We start from the raw sequence: 19,868 nt of genomic DNA, 5'->3' as shown, positions 1-19,868 counted from the left end.
TCTGAACTGGGTAACATGCATGAATGATAAAATAATTCATACTTATTCCCACTTATCTGATTTTAAATGTAAATTTAAAGAAGCAGTAAATGGTACTTACCTTGTTACTATACTCCCAAGTTGTATCTCCTTAGTACAGCAGTTCTCAACCTGTGGGTCATGACCCCATTTGGGGTTGAACGACCACTTCACGGGGGTCGCCAAACAATGCAGTCCGCCATTTCCCCCCCCTTTTCCTTAGCTGTGCTACTCCCTTTTATTCTATTGTTTTTGAAAGCCAATAGAATAGACTCTCTTGAATAGAGTCTAATTCTATTGGCTTTCAAAAGCCAATAGGAATTGTCCAGGCTGTCTCTGCCCCGCTGAGCCCGCCAAAAGTCCATTCTGCAAACGTTGCTGCAAGTTGTCTGCAGCGAAGGCGAGCTGTCTGGAAGCTTCCACCCCTCCCTGCTGAGCAACTACTAAAAATGTAAGTAAAAGAGGGCCAGGGGTGGGAGGTGGGCGGGTGCAGGGAGGGTTGCTGGCGCGCGTGCGGCCCGGGGGGTGCCTTACCTTCCTTGGGCTGAGCCAGCTGGTGGCCCAGCCGGTGGTCGCCCTGTGCCGTTGCTGCCCCTTACCAGCTACGCCTCGGCCAGCGCAGGGGGCGGCACCATGCATGCGTGGCGCTCCCAGGCAGGAAAAGTCCTCGACTTACGACTGGTTGGGTAATCCTCGACTTACGACCGGTTGGGGTCACAACATTAAAAAGGTTGAGAATCACTGCTTTAGTATGTCTTATTAATTGTGGCTGACTGATATAGCAGTTGTATCCAAAGTTCTTTCTACTCTTGGGCATTTTTTTCCATTTCATGAAATAAGTGTCATGTATGATTTAATTTCAAACCAGAATACTGGACTGACATAAGCCTAAGAAATTAGGAATCATTTCCTGACATTTGAAGAAATGCATGGTATTTAATAAACAATAATCTAACAACAGCTATCCAAAAGCTACCTAGAATATGAAAACTTAAGAAATCGTACAGCACACTTTTACTTGCTTCCCAATATTGCTCATGCCAATATTTATTTCAAATGGGAACTCATTTTTGTTATTAAATGAACATTTGAAAAGATGCAAAAGGCTGGAATTTAAAAAATAGTCAGATCCATTCCAAAAGTTGCTACTAAAGTTTAATATGAGTTTTTCATCTAAGTATTAAAATTGATGTTATTGTGTATCATATTTGGCTGGTAATAGCACTGAATCTTAACCTTGTAGTTACAGCATGTGCAGAGTTGGTGTTGAACCAGCTTTGCCCAATAGTTATGGAAGTATAGCTGGCAATATTAAAAGCAAAGCAGGTAGCATCAGGTGGAAAGGTCATATTTAATTTTTTTTTGTAATGTAAGGTCAATGGATGGGGAGATGAACTATGGTAAGAACAGAGTTGAAAAAAGCCTGTTTTGAACATTGGTTTTAATATTAATCTTGACTGAGGAAAGTTGGTCATACCCAGTAGTTTCTAATACAGGTAGTCCTTGACTTACGACAGTTGAGCCCAAATTTTCTGTTAAGTGAGACATTTAAGTGAATTTTGCCTTATTTTATGACCTTTCTTGCCACAGTTGTTAAGTGAATCACTGCAGTTTATAAATTAGTAACTCAGTTATTAAATGAATCCGGCTTCCCCATTGACTTGGTTTGTGAGAAGGTTGCAAAAGGTGATCATGTGACCCTGGGGATACTGCAATGGTCATAAATACGAACCAGTTGCCAAGCACCTGAATTTTGACAACATGATCATGAAGGTGCTGCAAAGGTTGTAACTTTGAAAAACATTCTTCAGTGGTGTTGTAACAGTCACTAAATGAACTGTTGTAAGTTGAGGACTACCTGTACCATGGAATGTCTTGTGGAATAGTACAAAAAATCACATCCAAATGCCAAAAAATGAACACCCATGAAGATGAATTCCTATCTGTGAGATTCAGGACAAATACATTTCAGGATTATGCAGTAGCAGAACAAATGGGGGAGGAGGCATGTTGGAAGTATTCTCACAAAATGACTTCCATGATGGGTATGGCCAATCAAAGGATAAAGTGGAAGGGCATGATATCATCCATTGCTTATTTCATCTTTTTTTAACGGACAATTGGGGATACACACCAAAAAGCCCTCAGTTGAAGCCACTTGCCTTTTTCCATTGCAAAAAAATGTCTATGGGTATTAGGTGGGCTGGAGCATGTCAATTTCAAAATTAGTTAAATTAAAAGATTCTTTAAAAATGAAGTCAGATTGTCAGAGAACATGGCTGACAATCAACTGTCTAATGATACCTTAATAGCAGGTTGCCTACCTTGCTGTTTCAGTGACAATACAACTCGGATGGGATCCCAACTGCAATGCATAGAAGATATGTTTAAAAGTTTGAAAATTAAAGCATTAAATTTAAATTAAAGGCAGGAAAAAACTGAGAAAGGAAATATAAATTAAAAATAAGATGCAGCTCAACTTTTTATAAATGATCAAAGGAGAACTGGAGTCCCTTGTGCATTATTAATGGAACCATACAGGCTTTACTAAAATCTCTTCTGTGCTTTATTCAGCATGGAATCTGTATCTGGGACACAGAAAGGATTCTCTATAATAACCAGATCACTGTTGGATACTCTTGGCAACCTATGCTCAAATTCTTACTGTATTGTGCTTAATAAGAATGTTACCGTATTTTTCCGTCTATAAGACGCATCCTTGTATAAGATGCTCTGGCATGCAAGTTTCTCTGCACCGATCAGCTGTTTGGCGGAGTGCCGAATAGCTGAGCTGGCAAATCTGGAAGTTCGGCCAGCTGACAATCTTGCCCCCTCCCTCCTCCCGTTAGTGGCAAGCCCACAGGGGGGCTTGACACCTGCACAGGCGGCATGGCAACCCATACAGGCATACCCTAGGCTGCAGAGGTAACCATTATTTTTCCGTGTATAAGATGCTGCATTTGTATAAAACGCACCTGATTTTTGAACAGGGTATTTGCAGGAAAAAATAGCATCTTATACACGGAAAAATACGGTATATAGATCATGCATTTCATAAGGCAACATCCAAGGTGCTAAACTGCAGGTTAGTAACTGTTTTCACTTAGGATTTTGGTCAGAAGAACAAAATGACATTTCACTAGGACACACAAGATCTGTCTCTTCCCAACTGCAGATTTTCTTAGCTGTTAATTGCAAACTATTTGGCAGAAGAGCCAATTTTCCATTGGGGCTGTCCTTACACAGCAGTTACGTTAACCATTATGCTGTCCATACATAATTATCAATGACATTCTAGCAATTGGATAGCAACTTGAAATTCAAATTCTCATTATTTTACTTGACATTTCCCCAAAAACTATGACAAAGATCATCTCATCTGCCTTAATGCTAAATTAAATCTGCTGTTGTATTTTTGGGATTTGTCAGTGACATGTAACTTTTTCTTTAAAAATTACACATTTTTCTTAAGACAAAAAGAAAACATTTTATGAAATGTAATTCCTCACTTGAATAATACTGATTATATTCTGTAGTTTTGGCCAAGCTTATTCACAGAACCAGATTCTTCATTACTTTCCTGTTGAAAATGTCCACTGCAATTCAGGTTCAAGCTACAGGTAGTCTACTAAGGATCAGTTGTTTAACAACCAAAGTTACAACATTCTCAGAAAGGGTGCTTTATAATCTGTATAGCACTTCTGGCCATTGCAAAACATCACCCCGATGATCACAAGACTGAATTTCCAGCAAAAAATGCCCTTTCTGCACAATGGATTCAGACTTACAACCACATGATTAACTAAATGATGACTGTTAAAATGTTCTAAAAATTTGGTCCAGTCATGTGGTATCTTGACATATAACTGCAATAATTGAAATTCAGGTCCCAACTGTGGTTGTAAGTTGAGGACTGTAGAGTAATAGAAGAGGGATAGCCTTAATTTTTGAAATCGGCCCTGAATTCATGAAGTGATGGCAAAGTACAGGCTATCATGGAAGGAAAAGAACAGTTCTGCCTTCCACATTCATTTTCCTTCACTCTTCTGACCTACCTTGGAACTATTAAGAGCAGGGGCCCCCAACTCTCAGGCCACAGCTCATTTGGAACTGGGCCACACAAGTGGTGGGCGAGCATGCGGAACTCCACTCGTGTGAGTGGTGGGTGCTCGTACAAGCAGTGGACACTTGTATGAGCGGACAAAGCTCCGCTTGCACAAATGGAGCTGTGCATGCACATGCACCTGCCAGTCACACAGAACCATGCCATCTCCCCTCCCCCAGGCAGCTAAGCCGGAAAGGTATTAGAAGAATTGCTACTGCCAAAAATCTTGTGACTATAACTGGATATGTAAATAAGATACTAAATCCAGTGTTGGCTTTTCCTGTTACCTACACAAAAGGTTTACAAGCACTTCAAAAAAGATCTTTCCAAGCTCCCCCAGCCATTTTCTGAATCACTTTTAAGACAACAAAATAATTACAGTCCTCTCACATTCCATTCAATCCACCCAGTGCACACATGAAAAGTATTGACGCTTGTTTCAGGAGTTTCTCTCCTCTCCTTACTCCACATTAAAAAAAAAAAACAAAGAACTACCTTCAACAGGTTACATAACTAGTAACATTTTGCAGCCTCGGCTATCTAAAATACTTCAATTATAAACTCTGGACTGTACAGTCTACTTCTACATTTCACCTATATGATAAAAAAATCTAATTAGTTCTTCTATAAACACATACACACTCCATTCATTTGAATATATGATTTAATTCACCCTTTTAAAGAGAGAACTGTCATTACTTACTAGAAGAAACACCAATGCACCATTATTGTTCTAAGAGCTTCAGAGAAAAACTTCCACTGTGAAGTTTGTGTAAATATACATATATACATACACATTAGCAACTGTCCCAGAAGAGTGTGTATGTGCATGTACAAGCTAAATATGCACACACTTATTAGTACTGGTGTACGTGATACGTTTCAGTATCACATACACACTTCATTGAAGCTAATTTACAAAATATGTAGCTTCTCTCTCTAGAACAACTATGCAATAAAGTACACGATTTAAAGCATATTATATAGAAATGACATGTAGTCAGTAATTTACCCTTTAAAAACCCAGCCACACACAAAAAAAATCCTTGTGGAAATGAAATGGCCTCTTCTTTTCATCAGTGTTTCTACCATTCTTTAAGAAAGATGATTATATAAAATTAAAAATATTGTTAAAGATTGCTCATTTACTTTTGAACTACAAACTGCATATCAGGGGTCTTTAAATGTGGCCCTTTTATGACTTGTGGACTTCAACTCCCAGAATTCCTCAGCCAGCATGCCTGGCTGAAGAATTCGGGGAGTTGAAGTCCACAAGTCATAAAAGGGCCAAGTTTGAAGACCCCTGCTGCATATTGTTTACTTTCCTATGTGTAACAGATTATTTTACCCATCTTGATTTCTGGTGTTAAAAATAGGGATCTCTTCCCAAACCAATCCTAGCCAATCAGGAAGCATGATTGTCACATCATCTGGAGTCAAACATGTTATGTAGACAACAATTAGCATGAGCCCATAAATTTCTTCTCTCACTTGGGGCCCAACAATCTGGACAATCAACAAAATGGACAATTAGTTTATTGCGAAAGTACCATCCTAGCCATCTTAGCTCTATTTTTAAAATCCAAAGATCAAACAATATGGAAATTCAACTGGCATTGTAACCTATGGTGCACCTTCAGCATAAGAGAATACAGTAATTTGGATTGAGGTGGCTGCTGAAGAATAGATATCAACAGAAGCTATGTGGGACACAGGTTACAGATCAGACTTTGACAAAGTAGTATGTTGTAGGTGGTGCTAGTTTTCTTTTGTGAATTGTAAACAAAGGTATGTGTTTGGAAAAGTTAAACTGAATGAAAATGCCACTTAATTCATTCATAGGACAACACTCCTGAAATAATTATATTATGCTATCAAGATCAGTGGACATGAATGGAGAAGATCAAAGCAATTGGTATTCATTTCCAAGGCCTTAAATCCAAGCTTATTAGAGACCCCCAACATCATCTTACCCAAAGGGTATTCTTTAAGAAATGGAATCTCTTAGCTGCTACAGAAGCTGAAGTACTAGTTTTTCATTGGGGACAGTTGTATTGAAAACTAGATGATAGGTGCAAGAGTGTTAAACAGCTGAAGTGTTTATAATTTAACTGTGAAATAGATTATTATTTGGGTTTGTTGACATCTAGTATACAGGGCAGATTGTTTCCGCTATTTGTAATGAAACTGCTAATAACCAATCTGTATGCTTTGATTTAAAAACTGCAGTTTGTGAAAGCAGATGCAAATCAGGGATCAAGTATCCTACCATAGCATCAATAATTTAGAATATTAACCACTTAGATACAGCTTTGTTTGATGAAGCTGTACAAAAAATTAAGTTGGGAGTTTTCGTTACTGTGCTAGTGAGGTTGTGAAAGTATGCTTTAGGAGAGAGTGCTAATTTAGACTGGTAGATTTTCTCTATCAATCGCACAATTTAGGACATGTCAAAGAAAGTGCTATATTTTTAATAGAAGGATGAGCTGATTCTCTGTCTGCATTGAAGAAAGTGAGCAACTCCAAATCCTATGCAGTCAAAATGGGAGCACTGAAATCAGCTTGCTGACAATTAACAATATTCCTAGAACCTGGAGAAAAGTATTCATGGGCTGCAGGAATAGGATAATTCTAACCATATATGCTTATAAATTAACAGGAATCCAGGCTGTCGCACAGAAGAATGCCACTCAAATTCTGAGTGTGCATTAAATATTCCTCTTAAATTCATTGAACAAGGCAGGCACCTAAAGGAATGCATGGGAAGGAAGAGTCTCTCAGAAGTCTCAGTAGACTGTGAAGAATGCTCCACATGGAAACGCTGTCCTTGTTTGAGATTCTAGGGTTACCTTTTCAGTGTATTAGGAAAATAGGAAAAATCAGGAAAAACGGTATCTTTACAGAAGTGTGCCAGTTCCGAACAATGGGCTCAGTATTTAAGATAAGCCCTTACCAAAGTGACATCCTACAACTAAGAGGCAAATATTTTTCCAGTTGTGTTTAAGGTAGTGTATGTGCAAAGCAAGCAAATCAGCTCACACATTTATGGCAAATGAGACCACTCGGAGCTCTACATTAAGGGCAGACAGGAGCACTTCAGAGCTGGAAACCTTCCATGGGAGCCTCACACTGCTGGAAGATGTATTGCTGCTGGCCAATATCTACTTGTGGGGCAATGTTGCTGTCTTCTTCTTCTGTCCCAAAGTAATGCTCAATCAGGTCAAAGGCCTTTTGATATATTTCTTGGTTCTCATGGCTTTGCAGGAATTCAATCTTATCCAGGCCTGCAAAAAAATACAAGAACTTCCATCAAATTTTGAACTGGAAGATACAGTGTTTTAGCCTTTCCCTAACCCTAGAAACTGAACTAACAGACAGCCTGAACTCACTTATTCTTATGCAAATTGTAAAGAAGACTAGCTCTGCGCTATTCAAGATGTACTAAAGTTGGTTGAGGCTTATTAATTAATGTTCTCTTTACTATCTTAGAACCCACAGATGCCAGTTAGACAACAGAGAATGCGGTATACCCCTGGTGGCGAACCTATGGCACGTGTGCCACAGGTGGCACGCAAAGTCCTCTCTATGGGCACGTGTGCCGTCGCCCCAGTCCTAGGCCTTCAGCTGGGTTTTATAAAACCTTTTCGCTTTAGGCCTCCGTCGCCATGTGCAAAAAAAAAAAAAAAAAGGTTCAATCAGTCAATCAATTTCATCTTGCAGGAAAAAAAGTTCTTGCAAAGTTGGAATTGATTGATTGAACTTTTTAGTCCCATCCAGTCTGCCATTACTTCAGCCACACCCACCCAATTGGCCACACCCAGCCAATGGGCCACACCCACCTGTCACTCGACAATGCATAAGTGGGTTTTGGGTTGCAGTTTGGGCACTCAGTCTCTAAAAGGTTTGCCATCACTGCGGTATACAAATAATTAAATATTCTCCAAATCTCTTAATGTTACAGTTCAAATAAATACGATTTGTTTTACCCAAAGTAGCCAAGTACATCTTAAGGTCAAGATATGGCTCCCACAATCTTTTGTTGGGTTATAACAGAATAAAAGGACTGAAAGAATAGGCACACCACACTAAAATTCAGATTAAAATAAACCATGGGAAGTAAGCGAAGACTAATCTACTGGATATTATTATATTTTCATCCCACCTTTTTTATGCATGTCTGTATGTCACCTCAAGGCAGCAAGCATAAATAGTCCTGCCAATTTTCCCCATAGCAACCCTATGAGGCAGGCTGAACTGAGAGAGAGGAGCTGATCCAAGTGGCTTTCATGCCAAGGGAGGCTTAGAGCAAACTCAATCTCCTGATTTCTAGTCATCATCCTTACCATAGGCTTCCTCGATGAGCGCACAGTATGGATTAATGCCAGTGCCACTTCTTCTTGCTTCTTGCTCACCCAGCCTCAGGATGTTTTCCAGTCCATTAAGTGCTACCTGCACAATTTTTGAATCCATCACGGTAAGGAGATCACAGAGTGGTTTGATGCAACCAAGTTCTACTAGATATCTGAAAACCATACCAACTGGAAGTTACCCAGAAGTTTTTGTTGGTCAAGATGCACATCATGGTTATATCATTTAAAAGCACAGATAATTTTGAAATGTAAAATTAATATGGCTCAAATGTTCTAAATACGCTGTACATAAGGAAGACTATTCCTGAAAAATTAATACATTTTCTCTGGGAAAGTATTTAGTCAGTAGTAAAATAAAGAATCGGAAAACTGCTAAAAAGTATTAAAAGGTCAGCCTAAAGCATTAATGAAGATATATCAAATAAAATTAGCAAATAAAGATGGAATAAAATTAACTAATAAAATTAGCAAAAATTACCAAAATTTTGGTTCCAGGCAAGACAAAATAAAACATGGAATCAGTTCCTAACACAATTCTTCTATTTTAAAGTATCTTTGGGAGCAATTACAAGAAAGACAGGCAATAGCTGTGGAATGGAGATAGGGTTTGGTTGATGCTCAGTTTTGGGAGGGAGGGGGTCTGGTTTTCAAAGAATAGAAGAAAGTTGGCAGCGATGTCATTGGAAGATGGAACCAAAATTGGTTATTTTCATTTTTTGAAAAGTCTGGGAGGTTTAAAATGTAAAATAATGCATTAAGCACTATAGAAGCTTATGGTTTTTCTTCTGCACTTTTAACCACAATAATATAAATATATGCATTGCCAAAAATTGCACTTTGATGAATTTCAATAACAAGATTTTGGGGGGTGTTTTAAAGTCGTCAAGAACATGCAGCTCCTGGATCACCACCCTTAATGTTTTGTAATGGTTCTCATCAATCAGCTATGAGCAATTCACTATTACTTACTTTATTTGTTCAGCAGAGCCACCTGATGTTGCATTAGTGATTGCCCAAGCAGCTTCTTTTCTTGTCCGAAACTCAGCAGTTTGCAAAATATTTATTAGAGCTGGGAAAATATTGGCATCTATGACAGTCTGAAAAAGAGAATTAAATATCAAATAAAAATTGTAGACAAAATACCTAGAGTTCCTAGAGTTAATTTGGTGACACTCATGGCAATATTTACGTCTGCACTATATTATTTGGCACCAGTTAACTGGTAGTCCTTGTTTAGCGACTGCCTTGTACAGAAACCATTCAGTTACAGTGGTGATGAAATTACCTTTGCAACTAGCCTCACTTTTATAACCTTTGAGTCTGTAAAGCAAATGAAGCTGAAGTAAGATCATAACCCCAATTGTGGTTTCACTTAATGACTGCTTCACTTAACAGCCAAGTTGCCACTCCCAACTGTGATTGCTGAATGACGACTACCTATATTTCCAAACTGTCAATATAGCTGGAATTTACTTCTCTTAAAGTTTCTGCTTAGAAATACTATATAACATTACTTGGATTATCAGAAGAAAGTTACGTTCTTTTAATATGTCCCCCCCCCCGCAAATGATTAATTACTTGAATCTGTGCTCTGTTTCCAGCTGTAATGTTTGATATTGTCCAACATGCCTCCTTTTTGATTGATTCTTTAGGACTACTTAGCAAGTGTAATAAACTTTGCAGGGCTGCACAGTTCAGTATTACCTAGAAAGAGGGAGAATAGATTTTAGACTATACTTGGATGATGTAATAAGGATAATTAATTGAAGCACAAAGACAACAATATCAGAAACAATGGCCCTAAAACTTCAACAAATAATTAAGAAAGAACTTTAAGAAAAGCTTTCAGAGAGATAAGTGACAGCAGATGGCTTATCCAGTGAGATAGGACTGGAGGGATGGTCAGTGGAAACAATATGAGTAATTATTATCAAAGGCTGAAGGGTAAAGGCAAACTCTCCCTTGTGTGGAGCTCATGGCAGAAATATGGTCCATTCCCAAGTTCTGGGATGCTTTTTCAAGTATAGCCCTGGGATCCTCTTACAGTCCCCCAATTCAAGTACTAACTAGGTCCATTCCTAACTAGGCTTTTGAAGATTAACCAAGAATGGCTGAGGGCTATTATGCTGTGGCATCAGAAGCAGCACTCTATGCTGATGTGGGTTTTTTGGAGGGGGGCTGTTTAATAGGTTTTTTGGGGGGAGGGAGATGTTTAAGTGAAGATTTTGAAATGTGAATTTCAAAACAAGAACTAGAATAATAAAGAGTATTAAAGGGAGATACCAACCAAGCTGCATGGATTCCATGTAGTTCCCTGGTTTTACTAGATCCTGGATGGAGATCTCATGTAGTTCACTTGAGGGACCCATCTGCATTCACACATGGCTAGTGGGGAGCAGATGATCTTAATGCTGCTAGGCAACAGTCCCTGACCAAGGCAGGTTTGAAATCATACGCTTGCTTTGTAGCCCACCAGGCACATGCATCACGGAGCCAACACGCTGGCAGCAGACCAGAGCCTAGACTGAAAAAGCCTGCTCTACTCATAGCATCATGAAGCAACTCTGTGGACGTACATGCCTGTGCCTTTCTGCTTTAGAGAGAAGCTATTGCTATTTTTTTAAAAAAGATTTTTAGGTATAAAAAGCAAAATATCTTTTTTGCTGAGCAGTTGAGTGTTATAAGCACATAGCTGCTCATTTTATGCTACACAGAAAGGTTTAGGAGGCAAAAAGCTCTGTAGAGAGGATTTTTACACCCAGGCGGAGCTTTCTGTTTTTTTGATGGAGCTTGGGCAGGGGCAGCAATCTTGCCTTCTTTTTTTAAAAAATCCAGCTTTTGCCAGTGTGTATGTAATGATAAAAATATTGGGTTAGGATTATAGAGGCCTTTGGGGATGTAATTTGCACAGAAGCTCACTGGGTTATTTTGAATCTCTCAGATCAATCTCAGATGTTTTGTTGTGAAGATAAAATTAAAGCTGAGTATGCCACGTAAGCCATTCTGAGCTCCTGGAGAAAAAAAATCTAACCAATACGTTTTCAAAGAAATTCTCATGGAAGTATTACATAAGCAGCAGTTGAATACACAGTTTTATTTTCTAACAGCCAGCCACCACCAGGCTACCAGCAATTCTCTCGACATGTTGGATCTCCTGTTTGAACTTGAATTGCAGATCAATGGCAGGTTATGCTGACTGGCATCTACCACACAAGTTATATTACGATAGAGGAAAGGGCTGTGGACTAGGATTTTGAGCTTAACTGATTTTTAGGTAGCTTACAAAAATTTTAAAAAATGTTTGTATATATAGTTTTGAATGGCACTCATAATCCTAAGGGAATGGAAGCACATATACCTGCAGATAGCTAAAATCTTTGCTACATCTGCCTAAATAATAACAGAATAGGAAAGAACCTGAAAGCAAAACCATTCGGTAAAGCCAATTTACATATCAGACATGATAGGAGAGCCACATATTTGACTGGTTATCTGACAGCTGTACTGAGTTATACAGAATTTTTTATCTTGTCCCAACTCTAACACGAATTAAGGGACTACAGGGTCATAAAAACAGAGTAGCTATATTTTTTAAAAGGACTTTGACAAGATCTGGGAAATTGAAGAGCCCTTAGCTTAAACTCCTTCCAGGCAAAGAAAAAAAAAAGCTGTTACCTAAAGGAAAAGTCTTTCTAGAGGAAAACCTAAAATATTTGGAATATCAACAGACATGTGGATGGAGACATCTCCAATCACCACAATATACTTAGATTTTCAAAGTGTCTTTGATAAAATTCCTCATTGACCTATCCTTTAATGCAACCTTTCTGGCTTCATGGACTGGCAGTAGCAGCAGCGGCAGTTGTGGAGGGATGGTTTCACATGTGCAATCTAGATCCCACCCATGCACAAATTAAGCTCCGCGCACTTGCCCACCACTTGCCCAGCCTGGTTCCCAGCAGGCCACGGACTGGTATCAATCTGCAGACTGGGTGTTGGGGAACCCGCTTTAATGGATGATTGATGGTTAAAAAACAAAACAAAGAGTAGAGTAAATGGCCAAGTTCTCCTACTGGTAGTTAGAAAACACAGAGAAAGATATGGTGTCAATTCCTGTAAAAATAAGGAGTATTTAAAATGTGATAGAACAGCAGATTCAATGTAGTACAGAACAGAATATAAGCTGGAAGATCATGGGAAGTCTGGGGATATGTTTAAAAATGACCCAATGAAGTCTAATGAAAAGGTTAGCCTTATTCACTTATAGAATATATGAAATATTAGCCAAAAATTATCAATTATGGATGGCCCAACACATAATAGCTTTTCATGTAGCTGATAAGCCTTGGTCATTTTCAAAACAATAGTTTTCTACCTAAATAGCATGTACACTTAACTGTTAAACCATAAAATCAATGCTTAATCACTGCTAATCAGAGTATCATAGAATATTTTATCAAATGCTTGCATCAAATATTAATGAATGCATACAGCAAATAAAACACTAATAATAATCCATGTTGATCTTTGGCAATTATTGGCTATTCTGATTCAAGGATGGGGTTAAAGTGATGGAGGATACAGAGCGAGAAAGAAAATGTTAGCCTAGAGCACAGACTTATACTATTTTTCAACATCTAAACAACTTTTTCTTGAAGCCTAAGCATACTGCATTCCCTCCTTTGCACCCATCTCAAAACCCAATGATTGGAATCAATTTGGTTACAGGGCAATTTACTAAGAGAAATCAGACTTTCCAAGTCTGGCATTTGAAAATAACAAGCATATTTATAGATACAGATTACTACATTACTTGATACTCAACCACTCACCTGTTTAAACATCACTAAGATCAGATTATTTAGATTTGTAGATTCATTTTGAGGAAGGAGAACATGTTCAGAACCAAATGTGAAAACACTAACATTCTTGTATTAAAAAAGCAGCTATCATCAAGGAACACCTACAAATGTAGGAAGTGGCCTTACCCAGAGACAAATGATTAGGTTCATTTCAACAGTACTGTCCAATAAATTTCTATTATTTCAGGAAGTTTTTGAAGTCAGAACCCAGTTATTGGGTGGGGTTTGATTTCTTTATCTTTCTGCGGGTTCTGCCATACTCCTGGGTGGAAAGGGGAAGCGATGGGCACTACAATGTATCCTCTCCGCTTTTCTCTATCTGCCTGTTCTTTGATCTATTCCCCTTACTGCCAGCCTGGGGTGAGAATGGAATGTGTCTCCAGCCATCTGCTTTATCTCTAGCTGCAGAAGAACAAGCACGAAGACCCAACAGCCTAACAACCTTGGGAACTTATCAACCCGTTCCCACAGCAGGTTCACACCTGGAGATTGGCTCGTTTGAACTGACCGGATGGACTATAGGGGTGAGGTTTGCCAGTTGCTCCTTTAATCTTTTGATTCGTGCAGGAAACCCTCAGATCCTCCCTTTTATGCCTGCTGTTAACTTCTCCTAATAAAAGTTCATTTTGGAATGAAGCTGTTCCAGGAGTTCTGCTTTCTCCGGAAGAGGGATTGAGGCAGGTCCTTACAGTTAGGAGCTTACTGCAATATTTTCATTTCTGTTTAAATATTTCTACACCATATATGATGTGATGAATCTCCAGGCATTGCAGAAAATTCAAACATATATAGATCTGGTTAAAACATCTGCTCAATCACTCAGCAAGCTTATTAATATACTAATAAGCAACAATATGTGTGACTCTCACAAAAAGAAAAGTGTGAGGAAGGAGCATGGCCCTACCTCTGCCATCTCACATTTTATACCAGTTTTTATTCAAATTCTATGTAAACATAACATTATTCAGGGTTAGGTACTAATTCTTAATAATTTTATATTTTCTGTTACCAAGAGTTGAGCAGTAAGAATGAAAAGGCAATGTATATTTACAGATGAATCCTATTTCTAAATCATTAAGAAGGAATGTAGCAGATCATGTGAAATTATTTAAGATCTAAAGATTTAACTGCACTTCAAATAAATACAATTAATAGGCAGAAACATACCTATTCAGCAAATTATATGTCTCAGACCCTGTAAAATAACTGAAGTAATTTTCATTGAACCTCAAAGCACTAAAATCTGAAATACAACAAGGAAACTATATTGTCCTTTGCCCCAAAACCTTGTGTTTTTATGATGTCCCTCAGATGGGCAAATTTACACGTTTGAAATGAATACATTAAGTTCCAGTATAAAAAATTAATACCTGGGTTTGGATATCATCTCCTGTAACAATATTCCCAACTGCTCGCAAGGCAGGTGATATTACTTTGTAGTCATTGTGCCTAAAACAAGAAAAGGATGCAGTAACAGATGTAATGCTCTCTTATAATCAAGAAGCACAGTTAAGACTCCCAAAAATCCAAATCTGATTAAAAAAATACCACACAGGAAATTATTACTAGACTGTAAAATACAGACAAATATTTATTCAAATGTAGATATTTTGTGATGATTACTATGTGATGTCATTGTTTTTATACTACCTTTTTTCAATGAATACTCATGAACGTATGACACTGTAATATTTCTGGGTATGTTTTGCTTTTGGGTTGAATGTAATAGTAATACTAAATATTGTTTATTATAATATTGCTGTACAGTTGTTGTCAAAGGCTGAAACCAAATTTGTCACATTCCTTGAAAATGAGTCATGAATGGTTAAACAAAAACTGCATATCAAAAGTAGACAGAGCTACATCAATCTGAGAAGATACTGTGTGAATCCATATATGAAAATTATGCAGATTTAAATAGCCAATAATTAAAACATACAAAATGGAGAATGAATAGGGATCTATCTTCTACTGTCATTTAGTGTAGATAACCCAGTCATCCTTAATAATAATAATAATAATAATAATAATAATAATAATAATAATAATAATAAAGTTGGAAGGGACCATGGAGGTCATCGAGTCCAACCCCCTGCTCAGGCAGGAAATCCTATACCATTTCTGACAAATGGCTGTCCAGTCTCTTCTTAAAAACTTCCAGTGTTGGAGCATTCACTGCTTCTGGAGGCAGATTGTTCCACTGGTTAATTGTTCTAACTATCAGGAAGTTTCTCCTTAGTTCACAAAAGCCTCCAACTGTTAATCTTGGTTACATGTCCAGCAATGTCAAGATGTCATTTCCCAGTTTTTTATAAACTGTGAAGCATAGGAGGAAGAGTTGGTTAAATAGGCCTCAAAGACTGGGCAACTACAAGAGATATTGCAATATAGGGAAGTTTTACTTCCAAATAAAGACCTTACTTAATCTTCATCAAGATCATAGCTAGCTATTTTGTAATATTCTAAGAGAACAGATATTGGAAAGATGTGCTGTAAAACCAAGATGACTGCTTATTTAAATGCTATTCTAAAAAGAGGCACTGGAACCAGATGAATCAGTTACTGAACACTGATTCAATCTTACACTGATACTGGAAACAATAATTTAATAATTTAATTTATTTATAAATTATTTAGATCATTTATTTGATCTAAAATCCTTACATTAACAGCTCTACAAGTCTCCTACACACTCCAGCATCAATCACAGCCTGAATTTTATCATTGGGTCCATCAGACAAGTAGGAGAGAGCCCAACATGCATCTGCTAGAACATCTGTGTCATTAACAAACAGCAGCCATGAGAGTACACTCAGACAGGGTGATACCTGCAAAGGAAGAAAGAGGAAAATAATTAATCAAATGGTTTCTATTAAAATGACACATGAACTTCTTCTTACTCTGAAGGTTGCCAAAACTGAATTCTTATGTATAAAAAGAGTGTTCCACTATACATCAAGTGAAAATTGTAAAACTGAACCAGTCCAACAATAAATAATTGGGGTGAAAAAATGTAAGAACAATTGGACTATCATTGTTCATTTTAATATTTTGAAATTAAGAACAATTTCACATAGTTTCCACTGAAAACCAAAATTTACAAACCAATTCTCCTTTTACCTAAACTGAAATATGTATTGCTTATGACAAATTGCTGGTCTTTTAAATACCTCTCCATTTAGTAATACATTTGCGTCTTGTGTTTGATTTTGCACAACACTTGAAACCTTACAGAGGTAAAGAAACATTTTGTAGGGAAAGGACTGCTTTCAATGCACATAGTAATTACTGACTTATTACCTAATTCCTAAAGTACAACTGTGGCTTTAACACAAGTTACAGATATAATTACCAGTACATGTCGTTCAAAAAGAAAAAAAAATACTTATCAAGATTTTCTATTTTTGAGTCTCTTGGAGAACATTTTTTAAACAGTAAGAATGGTGGAGATTTGAATGCTTACTCTGGAGTAAGTCATGAGAAAACAAACAGTAGAAAATTGGACATTCTGACTCTCACACTAGAACAGCAATACAGCTTCTAAACCAGGGGTGTCAAACTGATAGCCTGTGGGCTGGATGCATCACACGCAGACCACACCCACCCCAGCTCCGCAAAGGCAAAAAAAGTCACGATACATCACGAAATGTCATGTGATGCGAGTTTTACACCAGTGCTCTAAAATCTTAACACTGTATAAATTCACTATTTTTTAAAATAATGCAACTATTCATGAAGACAGTTCCTCTTATCCCTTGACCATTAGGTTTATTCGAAAACTTTTGATTAATAATTCTGTCAAATAATTTTTGAAAGTCCAAACGTACAATATTGCTGAGGCCATTTCTTGACGCTCTAAAATGTTTTGCTCATGAAATCAAGATATATTACATTTACAGTATTTCCACATTGGGTTTTCCCCTTCCCCAGTGCTATACGGCAGCTTATTGTAATATTTTATCTATAATATTTTCCTCAGGTAGACAAGTTACTATGTATTCTGTATCCAAAACAAACTCATCCTTCATCAAATCATCTACAACTAAAAGCCTTCAACTCTATGGGAGAGGATTCCTGGTATGAAAGAATATGCATTCATCATCCAAGGATTAGGGCTCTTCTTTGGGAACATCTCAGTCTTCTATGAAATTATTGTCCTGCTCCAGCTCACACACCTCAGAGAATTCAAAGAATTTATTGAGGCTTTCCAAGCCTTTCCAAGAATCTTCCCCAGAAAATCCTTGGACAACCCCCCCCCCCAAGTTCACAGCTCAGTTCTGGAATGACTCCAGCATGAATCCATGAAGCTGGAGAACTCCACAAGGCAAGACAAAATAGAAGCCAGGCAAGGTATAAATACTGGGGGCCTGGAGATAGTTTGGGTTCAAGGCAAAGGCAGGTCCAACAGGCAGATCCAAGAGTCAAGACACAAATCCAGGGTCTAAAATCCATGGTCATGGTCAGGAAGCTCAACTAAGAGGCTGGCAAATGCTAGGCATCAAAACAGATGCATTGTTCCCAGTGTTGTTTCCCTCCTTCCATTGGGCTAAATAGCTGGTGCCCAATGCAGCCTATCCAGAGGGGCAAGGCTGCTGCTTCACAAGTAGCCAGGCTGACCTCCTATCCCTTCTTCACCCTGTGTGCTCTTGGACTGGTGGAGGAGGCAGTTCCTCCTTCTCCTTGCTGGCCACCTGCAGCTGCACGCTCTCTCCACCTGAAGCCTCAGGGCAGTCCTGTTGCAGCTGTGCTTCAACTGACCCATGCTCAGCTGGCTGCTCAGCTGATTGCTCTCCCTATGATCTCTCCACTGTGCCTGGACTCGTTGCTCCCTGCTCAGAGCCACCGGCAGCCTCCGGACGTGTTGTCATCTCTGCCCATCACATGTCTGGAACCGGCTCAACCTCCTTTGAGCTGGCGTCTGAAGAGGTGTCCAGGGAAGTGTCTGAGGAGGCCATCACAATTATGTCCTTCCCCAAGTTCCTTGTTCTTCTTGACAGCAAAGGAGTTTTTTTTTTTTTTTGAAGACTGAAATAAAATTAATACATCCCAAATTATCTCCCCTCTGTATCTCTCCATCTCTCTAGCTCAACTATCTGGTGTTCAAGAAAACAAACTTATTCCCTGAGCACAGGAGATCAGTGCACCAAGCACAAGCCTATGATTTAGGCAGATAATCACAAAAACTGACATCCTGTGCAATAATACCAAAAATAAAGTAGATGTTGTTGGCAAATCTGGCTTACTGTTTCTTTAGAAATGTTTTTATTTAGCCATAGGAGCTATGTTTTACCTCCTATGATATATTTCTATAGAGTTTGGACCCCTGTCTTCTTCCATGTAGATCTCGTTTTTCACTCTGAAAAAAAATCAATGGTTTTCAATAAGTTTGCAAAAAGGGAAAGAAACTTCCCTTTGTTTCTCAATTACTGTACTTGAGGTACTTTGTCCCCTCTATTATTAATAATGAGAAATTAGCCACTTCTTCTCTGTGCAGGAGTTGATTGCTATTCCAAAGAAATATTCCAGAAAGATTATTTATAGCTTACAGAAAAATAGTAATAATTGGTACAGCTGAGAATGAGAAAGTAATTGTGAACAAGGCATTCTGAGAAAATAAACCTATGTGAACAACTTTTAGAAAAAGTAACAGGAAAAACCAGAACTGAAGAAGCTTCTTGGATGAGAAGCGAAATGTTTTCAAAGAAAAAAACCCCAAGAAAATCCAGTTGCCTTTTGGAAAAAGCACCTTTGGGACATTAACTCCTCTTGAATTTTATTCTGTACCTTAACAAAATCTGGAGGAGGGTTCTTCCCTCTGCAAAGATTAGATAGTGCCCATACTGCATTCCGAGTCATGGTAAGACGATTCTGTTTGGAAAGCAATCTGAAAGTAGAAATAGAGGGTTGCAATATCATCTTCTTGCGAGGTGAATTGACAATATATTTATTATTATATTTATTATTCAGGCTTATGAGATGCTCTACCTATGAACCAACTGTAAGGATGTTTTTATTTTTAATAAGAAATTACCAATTGTGAAACACTTTCTTATTTTATCTACACTACACTTTATATTTCACCTTTATCAAGGAAATGAAGGTGATATAAGTCAGTTTCCTCTATAGTATTCTATCCAAGCACATTGTTTAGTTGTAGCATGGCCTGTCAGTTCATAAACTGGAATTCATTATTCTGCTGCACTTTGCTGGTAAATATTTGCTTTTCACAAAGATTATATCACCCTTGCTAATAAACCTGAGTACCATTTGCATCACTTACTGTAATAGAGGGGGCAAGATGTTGCAGTCGAGTACATAGTCTCTACACATGGTACTATCACCTGCAATATTACCTAGAGCCCAAACAGCCTGAGAAAGAAAGAATTAAATATGTTTAGTATAATCTTCAGTGTCCTGTGCTCCACTACAAAGACTTTTCTAATATTATATTATGCATCTAAGAAGATTTAAAGACTAAACCTCCAGGCTAACTATTCAGTAAAATAATAATAC

At 38.0% G+C, this 19,868-nt stretch overlaps 1 protein-coding gene across 2 annotated transcripts in view; it reads right to left on the bottom strand.

The window, feature by feature from the left end:
- Positions 1–4,769: 4,769 nt before the first annotated feature.
- Positions 4,770–19,868, bottom strand: part of LOC120298752 (importin subunit alpha-5) — a 49,576-nt gene continuing 34,477 nt past the window's right edge. For both annotated transcript variants that reach the window (XM_039322751.1, XM_039322752.1), the window contains exons 7-14: positions 19,636–19,724; positions 19,140–19,239; positions 16,020–16,183; positions 14,726–14,804; positions 10,072–10,197; positions 9,463–9,590; positions 8,467–8,645; positions 4,770–7,407 (exon numbers count right to left, since the gene is read on the bottom strand). In XM_039322751.1, coding sequence (XP_039178685.1) covers positions 7,220–7,407; positions 8,467–8,645; positions 9,463–9,590; positions 10,072–10,197; positions 14,726–14,804; positions 16,020–16,183; positions 19,140–19,239; positions 19,636–19,724 — 1,053 coding nt within the window. In that variant the 3' untranslated portion in view covers positions 4,770–7,219. The remainder of the gene's footprint in view (positions 7,408–8,466; positions 8,646–9,462; positions 9,591–10,071; positions 10,198–14,725; positions 14,805–16,019; positions 16,184–19,139; positions 19,240–19,635; positions 19,725–19,868) is intronic.

Source organism: Crotalus tigris, unplaced genomic scaffold (genome assembly GCF_016545835.1).
Source record: "Crotalus tigris isolate CLP2741 ecotype Arizona unplaced genomic scaffold, ASM1654583v1 scf7180000024124.1850442, whole genome shotgun sequence".
In the NCBI taxonomy this organism is placed as follows: Eukaryota; Metazoa; Chordata; class Lepidosauria; order Squamata; family Viperidae; genus Crotalus; species Crotalus tigris.
This window is presented reverse-complemented; position numbering and strand designations above follow the sequence as displayed.